This window comes from Triturus cristatus, chromosome 3_2 (genome assembly GCF_964204655.1).
Source record: "Triturus cristatus chromosome 3_2, aTriCri1.1, whole genome shotgun sequence".
In the NCBI taxonomy this organism is placed as follows: domain Eukaryota; kingdom Metazoa; phylum Chordata; class Amphibia; order Caudata; family Salamandridae; genus Triturus; species Triturus cristatus.
The window spans coordinates 624,264,900-624,285,016 of record NC_140584.1 but is presented as its reverse complement, the minus strand read 5'-3'; the positions used below and the strand labels follow the sequence as shown (position 1 = coordinate 624,285,016).

The 20,117-nt window shown below is 45.3% G+C and overlaps 1 protein-coding gene across 2 annotated transcripts in view; it reads right to left on the bottom strand.

The window, feature by feature from the left end:
• Positions 1-20,117, bottom strand: part of DAGLA (diacylglycerol lipase alpha) — a 321,198-nt gene that overhangs the window by 15,561 nt on the left and 285,520 nt on the right. For both annotated transcript variants that reach the window (XM_085648539.1, XM_085648538.1), the window contains exon 18: positions 19,804-19,933. In XM_085648539.1, the coding sequence (XP_085504665.1) occupies positions 19,804-19,933 (130 nt within the window). The remainder of the gene's footprint in view (positions 1-19,803; positions 19,934-20,117) is intronic.

The following is a 20,117-nucleotide window of genomic DNA, read 5'->3' as shown; positions in this document are numbered from 1 at the left end:
TGTTAAATCCAGAGACTCTTAGCAAGGTGGGTCTCTTTAATGTGGTACCAGTACACATCAGCCTGCTGGCTGTGTCAGCAGCGTCAAGGACCGATTTCAGACAAGCATTCTCAATTGCCTTGCCTTCACGTATAAGGTTTTTGCCCTCTTTTTATACTGATGAGGGAGATGTTAGAGCAGGAGGTCTTCAATCTCCCTTCACTGTTGTGGCTACTGGTCTCGCCATTTCCTTATTAGCATTTCTGTGTGTTTAATCTCCTTATCGGGTGGTGGCCCTGTTGATGTCGTAGCACTGGCTCCCTTGCCTGCTGTTGACACAACTCATTCAGCAGAAGCATTATGCTTAATGTACAATTGAGTCTTGCTTAGATGGTCTGCATTTCTTTTCTACCCTAGGGATTACTGCTTTGATGACACGGTTTCCTTAAAAGTATCCTTACTCTGATCTATTATATTTGGTAGTACAGATGCAAATTGTGTCTTCTTCTGTGAGGGAAGTGGAGTTTCTTAGAGGAGGCAAGCTTCAGTCTGCTCTTCCTCCAGTTGAACACCATATTTATCAACCACCCGATCAAAGGCACTACTGAGGTCCAAAAACGATAGATAATCTGCCCCCCTCTTAGCAATTGTATATTTTTTAACAAATATAGGTTCAAACGTTACTCTTGTGTACCAAGCCCATTTCTAAACCCTTTCTGGCCAGCACGTACTCGTGTTTGCTGCCTAATCCTCTACCCTATGGAGCATTATATAGCCCACTACTTTAACTAGTCTATCAATGATATAGGCCTACAGCAGCTGGGGTCCTGTCTGATTAAATTTTTGCATACAGGTACGATCACTGTCATCTCCCATTCGGTAGGTATCCCAAAAGTAACTGCAGCATTGAATACATTTACGGATATTGGGAGCCCATAGATCAATGTTTTCCTTATACAAATCCATGCGAACCCCATCTGGCCTAGGGGCTTTATGTGTGTGGGACTAGAGGAAATGGCAGAAATAATCTCTTGGAGCTCGAACCTAAAGCTTAAAGGAAAAGGCAGACATGTATGCTGTGGATCAGCCTTGCCGTCAGAAGCAAATGAATAAATCATTTTAAAATGTTTTACTAAGTTTTCAGAATTTATGTGTGCCCGGCCAATCTGAATAGTTAGAACTAGGCTTATTTGAGTTAACTATTTTCCAAAAGCTACTAGTGTCATTGCCTCTACAGGCTCTTTCCAAACTGTCCCAGGCTTCCTCCTTGATGGCAGCCTTCCTTTTCTTAATTGTCAACTTGTACACTGTCCTCCTTCTGACTATGAGAGCCTGTTCTCTAGGTACACTGTTAGGAGCGGAGTGCAGCCGATGGTTCGCCTTCCTTCAATCTATTACATCAGCCAGGTTGCGGGTTCCTGTTCCTTTAGGCAGCACACGTTATGACAGTTCTAATATGGCGATTAACCCTGGCATAAGCAACGACAGTCAAAGCTGTAGGTTCATTAACTATTAATAGATGGCCCTTAATGAAATCAAAGTTGACTCCAATTGTAGAAGCCAGAAGGGACGGGATATGGGCAGCCTGCAACTGTATCCTTAACCATGGCCCTCTGCCTATGGTAGATACTCCTTTGTTTGGGTACACGACTAATACCAGCTGTCAGCCCAAGTATGAGGTCATTGGGGTAATGGTCGCTGTAGCTTTTGGGAGTTGTGTCCCCAGATTGAACGAACATACTCAGATTCTTAGAGATAAAAATATAATCAGTGAACCTTGGCTCCATCCAATAAAGGTTGCTTTCTGGTGGGCAACACCCCTTACGATTTCCGCATAATTACACAAATCGAACTTTAATAAATCGTAATATAGCAAAAGCCCTCTATAGTCATTTCTCTGTTTTCGAATGTGCTACAGTTCCTATCTTTGTATTAAATTGTCCACAATAACCATACTGAATCCTTGCAGGACCAAAAAAGATCCAGATCTCAATATATCAATCACACAAAATAGAGTTGCACTATTACAACTCAGATTACATTGATTGACAGTCATAAAACTTTTGCAGGAATAAACTAAATGTACTAGCGAGAATCAAAGGATTTGAATTCCTGGGTGATTTAAAATTATGTGTATGATGCTAAAAGTCTTAGATATTCAAATCAAGCTTGCTAAGTCCCCTCAAGCTCTACCAGTCACAGACAGAGGGGCTGGAACACAAAAACTTTGGTAGCCATCCCAAATGAGGTCATCAAGCACCCAAGTCTCCTGCAGTTTAGCAGTGTTGAATGTTTGTATGTAAGTGTAGGAAGCTGGCTCTCTATATAGTGCACCAAAAAGAGGTACACTGTGAAGAGTCCAGGCAAACCCCAAAAGGAATTACAGCTGCACAAATGACACCCCAAATGCTCACTTTTTTGATAATGTGGCGAGCAGTTTGGCATATCAGAGGGTAGTGAAATGCATTTATTACATACACAAATGCAGTAAATGAGACACACTCAATAAAGAAATCAGGCACTAATTTATAAAAGTAACAGGTACTTTTATATACATTTAGATACCAAGACCGAAATGCAGTTGCAAAACATTCACATTTTACCACCTACTTTAAGTAGGTTGTAACCCCTTTGCAAATGGGAAGGGACCTCTTCCCCTTTGTGAATGTTTGTAAAAACATTTTTTAAGAGAAGGCAGTGGTCCCACGGACCACTGCCTGCTCTTAAAAAGTGAAAGGAAAACTTTTCATTTTTCTTTTTGTAAAGCATCCCGTTTTCCTTTAAGGAAAACATGATGCTTTAAAAAAAATAAAAGGATTGCTTTATGTAAAAGCAATCACATTCATGGTGGTCTGCTGAACCCAGTAAGCCACCATCCCTGTGATTTTTGCGATTCCCTGGGGGTCGCAAATTGCGACCTACCTTATTAATATTCATGAGGTAGGCCATTTGCGATCCCCTAGAAATCGCAGAAAGAGTTCAATACACTTTTATGCATGCCGTTTTGAGAGTGCCTAAATGCGAATCACAAGGATTTGCAATTAGGGAATCGCAAAACGTTTTTTTCATGCATCTGGCCCTTAGTGCATTTTCTGGACAGGCAATGTTACCCTACAGAGGAAATATGTATTTAATTTGGGGACTTGTCAGCAACTTACAGAACTGTTCTTCTGGACTTGAGGGGAGTATGGGGCAAGGTCCAAAGCCACACCAACAGGTCACCTCGGGAAGTTCTGGGGCTTCTGGGTGCAGAGGTGTTTCATGGCGTTGGGTATTCACTTCAATGGGAAAACGATCTGTTTACAAAGAGGCTGCAAGTAGGGACTGGGGCACCAGTCCGGGGTAACCCACAGGGGGGCTCTTCCCTTGAGATCCTCGGGCATGCAGGGACACCATTGGTCCACTTCTCTTCGGGGTGTGGGGCTCGGGTGCAGTGGTTTCTTTTGGGGTCGCATTCCAATGCAGAAGTCTCATGATTGGAGGTGTCTGCAGAAAGAGGCTGCAGGTGGTGACTGGAAGTCCAGTCTGGGCAAACACAAGCATGGGCTTGGCTCTTGTGGGTCCAGTTGGCACTGTGACCTCTCTTGGACTTGGGCTCTGGACCACGGGTGCATGGCTGCATAGGTGCTTTGAGGTGTCGGTGGCAGCAGTAACAGACTCATTTATTTGTCTTTGTTTGCGGCGGGAGGGGAAAACAGCTGGGCCACTCATGAAGTGGGTCTCACTGTCCCTGAAGTCCCAAGATGTGCAGGTCGGTCTTCATTGGCATTGGTGTCCAGTCTGGGCACAACAAGCCTTGGCTGCTGCAAAGGGTCCAGTACCCCAGGAATTGGCACTGTGCAACTCCAGTCGGTCCAGACATCTCCACACTTAGAGGGAGGATGGATGTGACCTGCGGGAGCACTGCTACCTTTTCCTGGGCGGTTGCTGCATTGGTAGACTATGGAGGTGTAGGTCGATGGATCGAGTCTTGCTTCTTTGGTGCCTGCGGCTGCAGGGGAGTAACTCCTCTCCAAGGGAGATTCTTTGGCAATTTGCTAAAGAACTGGCAGACCTCCATGTTTCTTGAGGTTGCATCAGACAGAACAGCAGGGTTGGAGCCAAGTCAGTCGTACTCCTCAGTTCACGGGTCAGCAGTCTTCTCAATTCAGTTCTTCTTTTATGTCTTTCGAAATCTGAAGATCTGGTATCAGGGGGTCCCCTAAATACTCAATTTTGGGGCTTTAAGGGGAGTGAGGTTTAATAGTCAATGGGGTACTTCCCCTGGAGTCACAACGCCCCTTACATGAAAATTTTCTTGTGGGAAGTGGGCATAACCCAATACCAGAGTTCTTAAGTGTGACAACACATAGATGGGCACTGAAAAGTCGTACTCACATCAGGTCAGGCCACCTACACGAAGTACTAGCCTGGGGGTGGGCACACCTACCTCAATAGCTAACTTTCCCGGCTGTCCAAGTGCCAAAGGGCTCTGGACAAAGGTGGCAGGCTTGCTCTCCTGTGAGGGGAGCTGGATTTACATTTCAAAGGCAGCTACTTCTTTGCTTGCTGGCCTAGAAAGGCTAATCACAGGTCATCCTGTGGGAAGGTGGTGTGACACCCTCTTCCCAGACAGGTTTTGTTCCTGACCTCCTGCGAGCAAAAGGCGCTCACTGAGGATGTCAGAAACTTGTTTCAGGTGGCAAGTTGGTAGAAACTCATCAGCCAACACACCAGTGGCTGGCAGGTCTTGAGGGGGCACCTCTAAGGTAACCTAGGTGAATGTATTTAGAAATCCAACACGGGAATCCGTGCAGGCTTATTAATATGAGATGTTTGATACCAAACATCATATGTTTCAGTGAAGCCATTATGCAGCTGGTGAACTCGTTTTGACCAGTGCCCAGTAAATGCCTTAATATGGCTTCCCTGATCACTTGCAATATCTAGCACTAGAACTAGACATCACAGGGGCATATCTGCTCATGCAGATTTTTCCTCACATAAAATATATATAATGTACCCTGCCTTAGGGCTCAAAGACCTGCCGCAGGGGCCACTTGCATATATTAGATGCAGTGACTTTGGCATGACACACAGGGGTGTGTCATGTCGCGCAGCCTGTACTGGATGTGTGTGTGGAATTTGTTGTGGGTACCGTAGGGTGGCATAAGCTATGTTGCAGCCCTTAGGGACCCTCTTTGGCACCCCTGCCCTGGGTACCTAGAGCACCATTTGCTAGGGATTTACAGGGGTGCTGAAGTCTTTAGCCAATTGTAGCACAATTAGACTTTACCTTGTTTTAGGGAAGGAGCACTGTCACTAAGGTCAGGTTAGTAGGTCACAGCGCCCTGTCAGAGTCGAAAATCAGCACCAAGTAGCTAAAAAAGAGGCAGAAAGTGTGTGTGTGTGTGTGTGTGTGGGGGGGCAAACCTGCAACAAAAGCCCAGGTCCCTACAAAAGTAAGCCAATAATTGTCCAATTGAATCATATTAATGCCAGAAACTTTCCATCATACTAAGTTTGTCCTTTGATTTTGTCTATAGGCAAATCCATCACAGACTAAATGGGTCGGTTTCCTATATTTCACACTTTGCCCTTATGTGGATTAGGATCATCTTGCTGTCAATCTGGTTCATTCAAATTTGCGAGGGAGAGAGGCAGGTTGGTAACAAACATGGTGGAACGCTCCGACAGAGAAAACCTTTATGCGGTTTAAGAGCACGTGGGAGCAGGACCCGATTGTAGATGTCTATTAAAACGTTTGGTGGTAATAGGCTGATATACTCATTTAGGTTTGTACCATCAGGGTTTTGTGAGATAAAGAGGCGTGCTAAATATGGTTGTTAGAGTTTTTAACTGACAAAATGTGTCAAAGGTAGTTGCTGTGCAATATGGCTGAAAGTAAAGAAAATATAAGTGATATGTCATGGTCAACGCTGGCCGCGTCACAGCCCTTTTTAGGTCTCGGCTAGCGAAGGCTGCGCTTGCGAGATTTTATGTTTTCCAGTAGTGGGGCTTGAACCCGCCCCTCTTCTCCATTGGCTGGCCTCTTAAATGCTGGTCAGCCATTGGAGAAGAGCTTTGTCTGTCAATTCAAGCCCCGTCTTTTTAGGATTCGGGGGTGTGTTTTTTCGCTTCTTTCTCTTTTTTAAGCCCCATCCCTTTTACACTGGTGGGCGTGTTTTTAAAAAAAAAAAAATTTTTTACAGGGACGTTCTCGTGTTCATTCGTGTCTCTTGCTGGGATGTACAGAGCGATTTCCGAACATCTAAAGTAAGCTATTTTTGTTTATTTACATTTCTTGTTTCTTAGGATCACAAAGCACTTCAGCGGGAAGCTGGGATCAGAGCTTGGTTCTCGCACTTTCAGTACTGGCCCGCATCCTCCCCGATGTTCACAGCTGCCCTCGCCTACAGAACTCTGTTTGTGTTGCATTCTGCAGGCTGAGATGTGGGTATCCGCTGGTGGAAGGCTGAAGTCAGCTCCGCCCGCTACTGTGCCGACGAGATTGACTGGAAAACCAGCAGCCTGCGCGGCACAATGCAGGACTCTTTGCAGATCTGCCCGGAGACCCCTCCCGGCAATCCTCCCTCACTCCAACGGTCACACCCGGATCAGCTGCAGAAACGCACTCTTACCCACTCTTTTTCTCTCACTTTCATTCTACTTCGGAAACGTTGTCTCTTCATTCCTTCCTCTCTCGGTTACTTTATATCTTCAACCCTCTGACCCCTTTTTTTTTATTGTTCTAACATGGTAGTTTCAATTTTGCATTTATGTGCAATCACATAAACGTGTCTTGAGGTTGTGATGCTAAAATAGTAATGGAACCAGAAAGTGGAAAGAGAAACCCCAGTAATTTTCTTCTTTAAAAAAAAAAAATCTGCATGGCTTAACAGGGGCCGCTTTTCACTGCTTGTATTATATTGATAACGTCAGTTGGATGTGTCACTTGATAACCATTCTTGGCTGTTAAGGGAGACTGATTTTAGCTCTAGCCCAGTTTGGATGTGACCAATCAGACCTGAATTATGGCTTTTTTGTACTGGGTGAATTATATTCATATCTGGGAAGCCCCGTTTGACTTAAATACAATTTTCACCAAAAACTAGCAATTTTGCTTCTAACGCAGGGATGCTGAAAAGCAAGGGTTGTAAAGGCTTCCAGGATTAGGTGCACGTGTTTCACCATTTACTTATAGGACACCGACTTCTTTAATATTTTACGTTTGTGAAACGTGCGACAGGGGTCTCCCAAGCACACATTTACCAGCAGGGTAGAGGGAAAAATTCAGCCATGTCACGTCCTCGGCAACTAAAATGTCAAACTGTGACAAAGGTTATGCTTCCCTCTGTGAAACATTCGTCTATGTGTTGCCGTTAGGTCCCGTGTATGGATAGGGCGCTCTTTGGAGGGCTGGTGTATGGCGCAGCTTACTTCACACCTGTTAGTAAAGCCAAATGCAACCACAAATGGCTACGTACTTGGGAAGATACTGGTGCACTTTCTTATCTTTATGGGGCCATGTGTTTAAACACATGGCCCCATAAAGACAAGAGATCGAGGCTTGTAAATACAGGCTGCGGAGCACACCACGATGAGAGTGCTGAACAGAGCTCTGGGATAGAGCAGCAGGCCTAGGGAGGGAACAGAGGAGTAATCCTGGACGCACGCTCATAGCGACTTCACAAGCAGGACTCCATGAAGACCTACTAGGGCCATATGTAGGTAAATTATATTTACCGATTCTTAAATACCGAATTTTACCGATTCGGTATTTATGAATCGGTAAATGTAATGTAGGTAAATTATTACCGATTCGGTAAATATCGGTATTTATGAATCGGTATTTACCGAATCGGTAATGGCAACTGGCTTCCCATTCATTCCTATGGGCCTGGAGGCCCATAGGAATGAATGGGAAGCCAGTTGCCATTACCGATTCCGTAAATACCGAATCGGTAATAGGGGAGGTATTATCATGGGTGGCAGGGTGTCACATTGACACCCTGTTGCACCCCTGATTCGTGCATGTGTGCACATGTGGCGCACATACATGCCCTAAGGGCATGTATGTCTGCCACATTGCACTTTTAAAATAGCACAATAATGCTTTTTTAAAGGTATTCGTCATTTACCATCAACTTTTAGTTGGTGGTAAATAACGAATCTACACACCGACGATACACTCCCCCTACATATCATTTCAGGATTCGGTATTTACCAAATCGGTAATTTTACCGATTTGGTAATTTTACCGATTCGGTAAATTACCGAATCCTGAAATATGCCCCCTACATAGCAAATGCCTAAATACCGGTCGGTAACGGGATATTTACCGAAAATCGGCCGTTACCGACCGGTATTAGGCTTCCTACATATGGCCCATAGTGCTTGCACGGTGTTCCATCCGCACCCTCCGTACACAGAACCTTTAACCTAAATACACCCGGAGTATTCATTGTACGCCTCCCTCCTCACCGGACTGCCCTCATCTAGCTCTTGCACTCAGCTGTGCGCCTTCCACAGCAACATCCAACAGTTCATAAAGTACCGGGCATGTGCACTGGATTAAAGCTCGGAGACGCACCTGGAGAATCGGAACCGGCAGAGCAGAGGTGCGTTCCTTCGCCGTCCCCTCCATCCGATGGCAGCCCAGAAGTTGGGGAAGCGGGTGCTGGGCAAGCTGCACGCCTCCCCGTGCAGGGGTAACCGGTCCCTGGGGGGCCACGGGGGAACCCAGAAGCACCAAGCCCGAGTGACTGTCAAATATGACCGCAAGGAGCTGCAGAAAAGGCTGGACGTGGACAAGTGGATCGACGACCGGCTGGACGAGCTGTACCTGGGCAGGGGGAGTGAAGGGCAATACCCCCCCTTTCACGGGGCTAGTCATGTAGTTTATCAGTGCATCCGAATTTCAGGGGTAGCAAAAGTTGGGGTAACAAAAAATGACACCAGGGACCATCAGACAGCCGATGGCGTCATCTGCTTGACCCTTTGTCCCACCCTTATCCCTTTAATAGCCTCCTGTTTACCGTCGAGGTGCCAGGTAACCGAATGGGCAAGGACTGGAAGCCATAGAATCTACAGAGGGACCCGAGAGCCACATTTACTTTCTAATTGCGCTGCCGTCGTCACCCCTGACCCGAGATAGCAAGGTAATTTCCAGGGGAACCAAAGAACAAATCCGGGGTAGCTGATTGATCAAGGGAAACCAAAAAAGTGATGAGTGGAAGTGGACTGCCTGAAATAATCTCAGCTGCTAGTAATTAGTCGGGGCTGCATTACATTCCACCGTTTTTTGCCCACCATTGCCGCCTGAGACATGGAAACACATCAATGCAATCTGTGCATAGCACACGTGTGGCTTTACCTCGGTATGGCTCTGTCTACCTTGGTCCACGTGCGCTAGTGTGGGTAGCATGGAGGAAGTGGCTGCGTTGGGGGCGTGGGGTTCCAGTAATGGTGGTGGGTGTGGGAGTAAGGTATGTCTAGGGGACTGGAAAAGGCCTGTCTTTGTGGGTGTCTCTGGGTAGGTGCGCTGTCAGAGTCGGGGAATATGGCTGTTTGGTGAGTGGGAACTGTGTGTGTGTGTGTGTTTTCATGTGTGTGTGTTTTCATATCCAACAATGGTGCAGACTTGGGAGGAGACACTCTCTACTACTCACTACTACTGACTCTCTACTGTACTGCTCACTCTCTACTACTCAATCTACTACTCACTACTCTCTACTACTCACTCTTTACTACTCTCTATTAACTCTCTAGCTACTGCTCACTTTTTGCTACTCTCTACCACTCACTCTCTACTAGCTCTACTGCTCACTCTTTACTGCTCTCTACTACTTACTCTACTACTCACTCTACTACTCGCTACTCACTCTCTACTACTCACTCTTACTACACTACTCGCTTCTACTCGCTACTACTCTACTCTACTCACTCTACTACTCTCTCTACTACTCACTCTCTACTGCTCACTCGCTACTCCTTGCTACTCCTCTCTCTATTCGCTACTACTCACTCTCTACTCCCTCTCTACTACTCACTCTCTACTGCTCACTCTCTACTACTCTCTACTGCTCACTCTCTACCACTCTACCTCTTACTCTCTACCTCTCTACGCGCACACATATGCACATATGCATATATATGCATTCATATATATGTGTGTGTGTGTATATATAAATACACACATACATAAACAAATATATACATCTGCATATCTATATAAATACAAATATAAATGCATGCATACATATATGCATACATATGCATGTTATGTACATGAAAGTTTGAAAAACACTAATAAAAGCAAAGCTAAAAAGCAACCTAATTACAAACAGAATTGCTTTAACTTAAACGAGGGCGAGACCTATTGCATTTTCAATGCTTTTTTTCTTTACGTTCAGCCATGTTGTACAGTGTCTGCTGTATGCTCCCATCTCTGGACTGCAAGTGTGAGCATTATCAAATTTTCATGAGCTGCAAGAACCCAGGTAGAGTATCCCAGATGGTGCAAATGAATATAATTGCCATCCTTTTTTTAACTCTCACTTGGGTATCAACGGTATAGATGGAAAAGCATAAACAAAAATTCCCAGCAATCTATTATAACTGCAATTTGCGGTTACTGGGATGGGGAGTAATGCCCTTTCTAGGGTTTTTTGGTTGAAAGAAACCTAAGGTAATCTTTGAAAACACTGTCCACAAGTTGTTCACTGACATGTGCATGTGGTCAAGTTGGACATTGTAGCTAAATTTATCTGCTTAGTGATTTTCTTTAACTAGAATTTGCCCCGCTTCCTGGCATATGTTTTTATTGCAGCACCAGTAACTACAATGTTGGTTTTTCTCATGCCAGCTCCCCTCATCATGTCAAATGAGATCAGTTCCACTGGTCACTGACAATTCAAGGGATTTCAGGGCATGTGCTCTTTGACCTAAACTCTTTACATCAGTTTGTATTTCCACTGCTCCCCATTCCATTATGTTATGATGATCTGCATATGATCTCCCCATCCAACATGAGAACTCTCTTTTAGGGAGAGTCGGTTCTGGGGGACACCCACATACATTCGTTCTCCTGGCTCCAAAATTTGAGGGATGGCACCAAGAATCTCAGTGACTACTTGGCCTTCCAAGTCTGACCGTGACAGTGTCATTTGCTGTAACGTGTAGTGTAGCCTTATCAATTGGCTCAAACGGAGGGTCCATTACGATTGATAGAAAGAGATTAATTTCCCACAGTAGAGATGCCTTCAAATTGGTGGCAACACTTCTTTTGAGCCCTACGAAGTTTTTAATTATGAGAACTTTGAAAAAAGAAATCAGATTTAGTCATTTTCTGTAGGCCACTTTTATAGATGAGAATTTTAGTTTTGATTTGACTAAATGTAGGAGGCAAGGTATTACAACATCCTCTTGAAAGCAACAGTGTTGTGTGCATTGTGAACTAGTCGCATATGTAAAGGGAAAATCGTTTTTAAAATCACATGCCCTGTACACAATGTATGCATGGTTCCATCCTGCCATTCAACTATTAATTGCCTCTTTCATCAGTGATGCTAAATCGAACAGAGACATCATTGTTAGAAACACATCTATTCTAATTAAAGAAACACATCAGCTTTGGAAGAGTGTTCACTGTAAACCTGAATCCTGGGCAAACGCTTCAGGAGTTCGGGAATTATTGGTTACCGAGCACATTCTGCTTCATGACCTGTCCTCGGAAGCCAGCCATCAGGTGAGCTGCTATCACAGGCCTTTCGTGAGCATCCTTGGACCAGTTGTGTGCCAGATGTTAACACCTTTCTACATCAAAGCATAAGCATTGTTTGTGTTCTGATGCACTGGTATATGAAAGCGCACATCATTTGAGTCTATAGTTGCCATATGCTCATCCTGTTGTAAGAGCAGTATTATATCTTATAATGTGAAGCGCGGCACTCACAACACACTAGTTTAAAGGTCTTACATTGATTATTCTCTGCAAAGTGTCATCTTTCACTACGATTAAGAAATATCCTCAGGAATCGGTGATCTAGCTGATCTTAAAGTCCTTTTTCTAGGCACTGATTTTAAAAGCACGTCCATTTTTTTCCTCAGAAGATTAGTGAACATGGGGTGGAAGCTTGTCTTATAGAGGGCATTATTTAGTCATTCATTGAGTAAAGTGCATGCCTGTCATCACTGTGTTCACCAACTAGCAACATGAGATATTCTTCCATTCCCATGGAGAGAACAGAAGCCGTTCCCTCATTCTATTACTGGAGGGGAGCTGTGGCTGAAGAACCCCCCTTGGCTCAGCCATTTTTTTTTTTTTTAAGCAGAAGTACTTTATTTCATGATCAGTAGGAGCTACCAATCACAGGTCAGCACAGCACCCAATGCTCGACCAACTGTCAACCCCAACGTCCGTGTATTTCCTCTGACAACACTCTACGCTGACCTCACAACATCCAGAGTGGGGAATGTGGTCATCTGAACAGGACAGAACACTACCTTGCATCACTCATTTCGCACTGGCATGTCCATAGCTGCCAAGTCCCCCAGCCCCACACGCGGTGTGCGACCCCAGCCCAGGTGTCCCGCCCCAGGCATTGCAGTCGCATCCTACAATGAAGTAAAAAAAAACCACAGGTCCCAGAACTCAAAGAAAACAAGCATTGGCAATGCAATAGGTCTCGCATTTGAGAGAGTTTGTGCTATTGGCATTGTAAATGACAATGCCTTTTATTTATGTGTTTTTAAAACCTGCAAGCTGTGCATAAACACGCCCTTTGTACTCGTTGCTCACGAGAAGGAAGGCTGGCAGTAACTGCGCCTCTTTTACTGCCAGCCTTGCTTCTCGTAAGCAAGTACTATAAAATGAATGAATAAATAAATAAGTTAGTACTCTAAGCACAAAGTAAATGTTTACGCACAGCTTGCAGGTTTTAAAAACAGATAAATAAAAGGCATTGTTATTTACAATGCCAATAGCACAAACTCTCGCAAATGCAAGACTTACTGCATTGCAAATGCTTATATTACTGAGGATGGACTGTGAGAATAACGGAACGACATTGAAGAGACAATCGGCCGCTGCTAAAAGGGGTCTCCTGCTGAGAGCAAGGAGGCGGCTGAAATACACAAAGTGCTTCAGTATTTGACCACATCAATGGAGAGCTGAGGAAGTGCCAGGAGTTTGCACGGGCTGACAGACTTTCAAAGAGAGAGATGTGCACAACGCTGGGTCCTCCGCAGAGTCCACACATTTGTACCTTGGTGGCAGCTCGGTGTAGACTGATTATGTGCTCTCTCATTGCATAATGTAAAAAAGCATTTACAATGCAATAGGTCTCGCACTGACATTATTTTGAGCTGTTGGCATAGTAATTTTTTTTTTTTTATCCTTTGTGAAGCATTAATCAAATGGTGTAATGCCAAATGGCAATAGCTCACTATTGTTATGTTATGTTATAGGGGTATTTGTAAAGCGCACGGCTACTCTTGCGAGTGTCCTGGCGCTGACTTAACCCTATTACATTGCATTTGTGAGTTTTCTATTGTAAATGGTACTGACTTTTAGTATTGAATTGTTTTTTTATCATATTAATTTAATGCATAAACATTTTTAATAACCACTTATTTTGGAATAAGGACACTTAGCGGATATTACATATACTGATGTATTGTTATTATGATTGCACTTACAGGTGTGAGATCACTATCACTGCAGATGTAGGTGTGATATTATTACAGCATATATAGGTGTGAGATCAGCATTTCTGCAGATATAGGTGTATGATTATTATTTGTTCAGCTAGGTGCGAGATTACAATCACTGCAGATGTAGGTGTGAGATTACTATATTTGAGTTATAGGTCTGAGATTACGGTCACTGCAGCTATAGGTGTGATGTTACCATTACTGTTGGATAGGTGTGAGATCATTATTACTGCAGATATAGGTGTGAGATCACTGTTACTGCAGATGTGAGAGCAGCATTTCTGCAGATATACGTGTGCGATCCTGATAGTTTAGATAGGTGTGAGATTACTATCACTGTAGATAAAGGTGTGACAGCTTGGGTACTCCTCACCAAGGCAAGTGAGGCTATGTCAATATTACTTCCTGGTAATTTTCATTGCTCCTAGCCCTAATTGTCCTCATCCCAAAAGCTTGAGGTGTTGGTGGGTGACGACGGTAAGCACATGAACGACACAGTAATGTGGGCAACTAAATATACACTGCCTCTACAGTCCACACCAGTGGCGCAGCACAATTTATTAGCACAAGCTGCGTCACTCAGACCTAACCAACACTTTCCCAACAGTAGGGACACTGGGGCCCTGCCTGACGCCCTCCAGTAATGCGCATGCGTACTACACAGCCCTCCCTTTTCTTTACCACTCTTGCCTTCCACACGAGGCCTGGCATGTCAGGAGAATGCTAGCCCCTTTCATGCCACTGAGATTTCTGGGCGGACGTGCTATTCACCTTTCTTTACTGAAGTTTATTTATCCTGTCTCAAAGAGTGTGTGGGGGGGAAGCTATGCATATCACTAGTGATGACTGAGGCGTGCGCAGTTAGTACTAGGGAGTACTGAAGAAAACCTTTGGTTCAAGTTCGTGCTATCGTGTTAAACAAAAAACATAAACAGTTAAGTTTCCACCTCTAAATACAATGATTGGTGAAAGGAAATGCTCGACCTCGGAAAGTTATATTGCGATGATGTCGAGTCAACTGGTAGCCCTACGGCACGGGTGACGTACACATGAGAAATACGCACCACCACAATGCACCCACTTCCCCAGAGAGGAGCCGCAAATACAGAGGAATGCAAAAATAACTATTGATGGACAGAATGCAGAACAATGTCATACATTCACCCCAGTACAGAGATCTGGGCCTAAATCCATAGTTGTTTTGCTCGCCATGCCATTCCAGTTTGGACCCAGCCATATGCAAATCAGTCTTGACCCTGTGCCCAATGGGAACAGTCCAGCCCGAACTGCCAGGCCAGGTCCTCCCTGGACTGGAAACAAGCATCCCAGGACCGGTTTCGGGGTTTCACCCCTCTTCAGCCAGGATAGCTTGATTCCAGTGGCATGGACAGCACGGGACTCGCGTCTGAGCATACCCGTCCCACTCGGGTGACAAATGCAAAAAGAACTATTGATGGATAGAATACAGAACAATGTCATACATTCACCCCAGTACAGAGATCTGGGCCTAAATCCATCGTTTTTTTGCTCACCATGCCAAATACAGAGGAGGCACACGGGTGAAACAAGCAACACAAGGCTAGCACGCATGTGCAAAACACATAGGTTACACTACATACTGCGCTACAATTACAGCAGTTTGAAAAGACAGGCGGGAAACATGCACAAGTGACAACTGTGTTCTGTGTGGAACGAAAGTGAGATCAGTGCTGCCTGCTCTCAGCAGAGAGGGGGGGAGAGGCTGGGGGGCGGGGGGTATCTGGGATCTCGTCCCTCGATTAGGGGCAGATGGAGCCCTCCGCAGACTGACAGATGGAGGGGTATCCGGGGTGTGGAGAGGAAGACAAAGAAGGAGGGGGAAGGGTAGGCATACAGTGCAAGGGGGAGGGGTAAACGGTGAGTGTCAAGGAAGGGGTGCGGGCTTTTAGTTTCATTCAGCGCAAACCTGTCCAGTGGACAAGAAATAATTAAAGACTTTCGTTAGGGGAGTAGCCAGAACGGAGGGGTACGCTATATAAAAATTAGCCATGAAGCCGTCGAGGCCAGGGGACTTGCACATGGAGATTAGCTAAATCGCATCAGGTACCTCTGTTGTAGAGATATATTTTTCTAGGGATCGCAGAGCGGCTTCCAGATCAAGAGAAAAATAGTCCTTAAGATAGTCATCTTAGATTGAGATGGAATGGTGAAATGACTTTTGGAAGGAATTTGGAATTTGTCCTTAGAACCACCTTGTTGTGATGGAGTTGCAAGAATGGTTCTTGAATTGTTAGTGCCTGGATCTCACTCACCCTTCTGAGTGATGTAATAGCTACTAGAAAAGCAACTTTCCATGAAAGAAATTATAATTCACACTTATGCAAAGGCTCAAATAGAGGGCCCATGAGCCTGGTGAGAACAATGTTGAGGTTTCATATAGGGGAGGGTAGTACCCTGGGAGGAATTATTCTTTTGAGGCATTCCATGAAGGCTTTGATGGCAGGAACTTTAAATAATAATAGATGCTGTCTGTTTTGAAGGTATGCTGCTATGGCAGCAAGATGTAACCTGATTGAGGAATATGCTAAAGTGCATTTGTGGAGATGCAGCAAATAGCATTTGATGTTCTGTATGGAAACATCTAGTGGGTTGATGTTGTAATTGGTGCAATATATAACAAATCTTTTCCATTTAGCTGCGTAGCAAGCTCTAGTGGGGGGACGTCTAGCTTCTTTGATAACGTTCATGCAGTCAGGTGGGAGGTTGAGATATCCAAATTCTAAGACCTCAGGAGCCAAATTGCTAGGTTGAGCTGCATGGGGTCCGGATGCATGATCTCTCCATGGTTCGGTGTTAACAGGTGTGGTGAGAATTGCAGTTTTTGATGTGGTACCACTGAAAGTTTCAGTAGTGTGGTGTACCACGGTTGCCTTGCCCATGTTGGTGCAATTAGGATCAGTGTGAGGGAGTGTTGCTGCAGCATGCGCACCACTAACGGAATGAGTGGGAGAGGCGGAAAAGAGTACGCAAATTTGCCTGACCAACTCATCCATATCGCATTGCCTTTGGACAATGGGTGTGGATACCTGGCGGCGAAGCTTGGGCATTTGGAGTTTAGGTGTGTGGCGAACAGATCTATTTGTGGCTGTCCCCATACTTGAAAGGAAGGTTGAAGAACTTGCGGATGAAGTTCCCACTCGTGAATCTGTTGGCTCTGACGACTCAACAGATCCCCAATCTGATTTTGAACTCCTGGTAGTTGTTCTGCTAGTAGATAGATGTTTTGAGGAATAGCCCACCTCCATCTGCTCTGCGCCAGCATGTAGAGATGTAAGGAGTGTGTTCCTCCCTGTTTGTGGATGTAGTACATGGATGTCATATTGTCTGTGCGGACTAAGACAGTCTTGCCTGATAGGTAATTTTGAAAAGATTTTAGAGCTAGAAAAATAGCTAGCAACTCCAGATGCGATGTGTCCGGCCATCGACCACCACCAGATCTGTTAGTTGACCATGAGCCTGGTTCCACTGGCTTGCTAAGCACTCTTGTAGGTGGCGCATCTGGAGTCTTGCGTGCGGTACTACGAAAATGCAAGATGCCATCATTACAATTAGTTGCATGAACACTCGAGCTGGTAGTGAGTGTTGCGGTTGAAAGTTTTGTATAAGAGCTTGCATGGCTTGTATTCTTATTGGGTTGGGGGATGCAAACCCTTTGGAGGTGTCTATTGTGACACCTAGATACTGTTGAGACTGGGATGGTTGGAGGTGCGACTTTGTTTTGTTTATAGTGAACCCGAGTTTGTGTAAGAGGTGAATGGTCTTGTGTGTGTAGTGGACGCATTGCTGGTATGACTCGGCTTTTATTAACCAGTCGTCCAGATATGGGGAGACATGGAAGTTTTCCCTTCTCAAGTGTGCTGCTACTACCGCAAGACACTTTGTGAAGACTCTGGGTGCTGTAGTGACTCCGAAGGGGAGGACTTTGAATTGTAAATGCTGACCGTCCACTACAAACCGAAGGTACTTCCTGTGAGCTTGGTGAATGGGAATGTGAAAGTAGACGTCCTTGAGATTTAGGGTAGCAAGCAAGTCGCCTTGTTTTAGCAAGGCCTGTAGCGGGGGGTGTGTCTGGGGGGGGGGGGGGGGCAAAGCGGTGTATATTATATTAAACAGAAACTGTGCTTATATCACGTCCAGGTCTGTGCCAGCAAACACAAAGCCGCGGCAGCCACCAACTCACACAGTGATTTACAGAAATCAAACCGCACCATCAGCTTGCGCAGAGAAGCAACGCCCCTGCTTCGTCGAAAACACCTCCAGAACAGTCGATCCATCAGGTGTAAAACAGCTCCAGAATCCATCCAACGGGAGCAAAACACCTCCAGCTGGGCAATGCACTCTCGGACCTCTGATCATGCCGACGCAGCGCGGCCATGATGCTGCCTCTGTCGCCATTACATTAACAAAAGCTGGTTGTTTATATTTGCATCGTGCTTTCACTGAATATAAACACGCGTGTCTGGAAGAGACACCGGGCGCGAGCTAAATCTCCAGTCCGGGTGGGCGGGGCCTAAGGGAGACAGGGCGGACACCAACCCCACTTCCAAAGAAGCTGGACAGAAAACCAACAACTATAGATCTCGCCAAGGCGAGCGGCGCATGCGCTGCAACGCAGGCAAGACCTAAAAAACGAGGACTGGAGCAGCACACAACGCACAAACCCAGAAAATTGGCATTTCACATAAAACATAATTTTTTTTACCCTGGCACTGTCAGACATTTTTTTATTGCTTATCATGTAAGAATCCTCTCTAGATCTCCTCTGTACATGGATTGCATGCATCTGGCAAAGTCTCATCAGCATTGAATATATTGCCCCTGTAGGCGTTCCAGCGGTTTCAAATTTCACCTAATTTTCAGGTAGCATTCTCTGCCCTCATAAACCACCTTCTCCGGCAACATGCACCAATCCAAATCTCACTTCCAATATTTCTCTTCACAGCTAAACCCAGTGTTGCCCAAATATGTTGCACGCGGCCTATATTGGTTTCTCCCCAGGCGTTTAGCATGCACCATCTGGCTGAGACCTCCATAGGTCCTCGCCTCACAGCCCAATGCATTCGACTACTGCCGCCCAGTATCGTTGTATCTCAGTGCACTCCCAGAGGAAGTGGGAAAACGTCCCTGTAAGCCCACAACCCTGCAAACAATGTCCTCTCAATCTTTTCCATTGTTGTTTCAGCATAGTACACGTGATGGAGGATCTTCAATTGAACCAGGCGGAATCCTGCTTTTATGGCCACCTCCCCAGGGGACACAGGGGCCCATTCATCATCCACCACGCCCTTCAGGTCCTGATCCCATTGCTCCTTTAAGAGCTGTAATGAGTCACATATGTTATTTAACAACTTTTTATTTGTCAATGCGGTACCTTCATGGGGCTTTTATTTATCTAGAAGCCTATCTTCTAGGGTTGAATGGATTCCGGGAGAGCAGTTTCTTTGGGCAACACTGCTCGAAGTGCATGGTGGAGTTGTATGTACCAATATGTTTCAGTAGGCGAAAGCTGATAGACGCGCTGCAAGTCAGACAGCGGGATGACATTACCTTAAATCCAGACATCTCCCACCCGGGAAAGTCCTATTAGATCCCATTTATCAAACCCTGGTTGTTTTGTTAGTGTATCCAGAATTTCAGTGTCCCAGAGTGGTGTCGCTTGCATGATCTTATCTTTCCAGCCAAGGGCCAGAGTCGCCGCATACCAGATGGTAATAACAGTCCACTTGGGGTCAGGGATGTCCATAGAGGGCCCAGAGGTACCCTCCGGGCTGCAGACCTAATCCATCTATCCAGAAGGCAGGCTCTGTTTGAGGGAGTGTTGGACTTGGCCCTTTCAGCAGGGTAATCCCAGAACTTTTTGCCTTCCTCCTGTATTTTTTCTGACCTAGTGGATTTGCTCAGAAAAAAGTAAGTAAGATGTCCACTAGGCATGGCACGTGATTGAGATTTTATAGAATTGATGGTGGAAAGGGTACTAAAGCTATATGGTTGCTCCTTACCACCAAAACCTACATAAAACTATTCAGAATATTGAAACAATCTGTTAATTAGAAAAGAAGGGAACATTATCTCCCCAAAGAGTCATCCTACCTTGTTTAGTCCCTCCATCACCACATGGGGTAGGTGTTCATTCAGCATCGCCGGTGAAATTATAACTTCCTCAAAGGCTTTGTTATCTCCCCAGATGGCAAAATAGGTTGGTTCCTCCTGCTCACAGAAACTGAGGGGCAGGACAGAATGGGTGTTTAAGGAAGGGAAGCGAAGTGAGGGAAGGGTAATTGAGAAATGGTGAGAAAATGATAGACCAGAGAGAGTAGACCATGCAATGGATGAGAAAAGAGGGAAGAACACATGAGTAAATGCTCAAGCAAAGGAGAAGTGGAGGGGATGAATGAGGAAAGGAG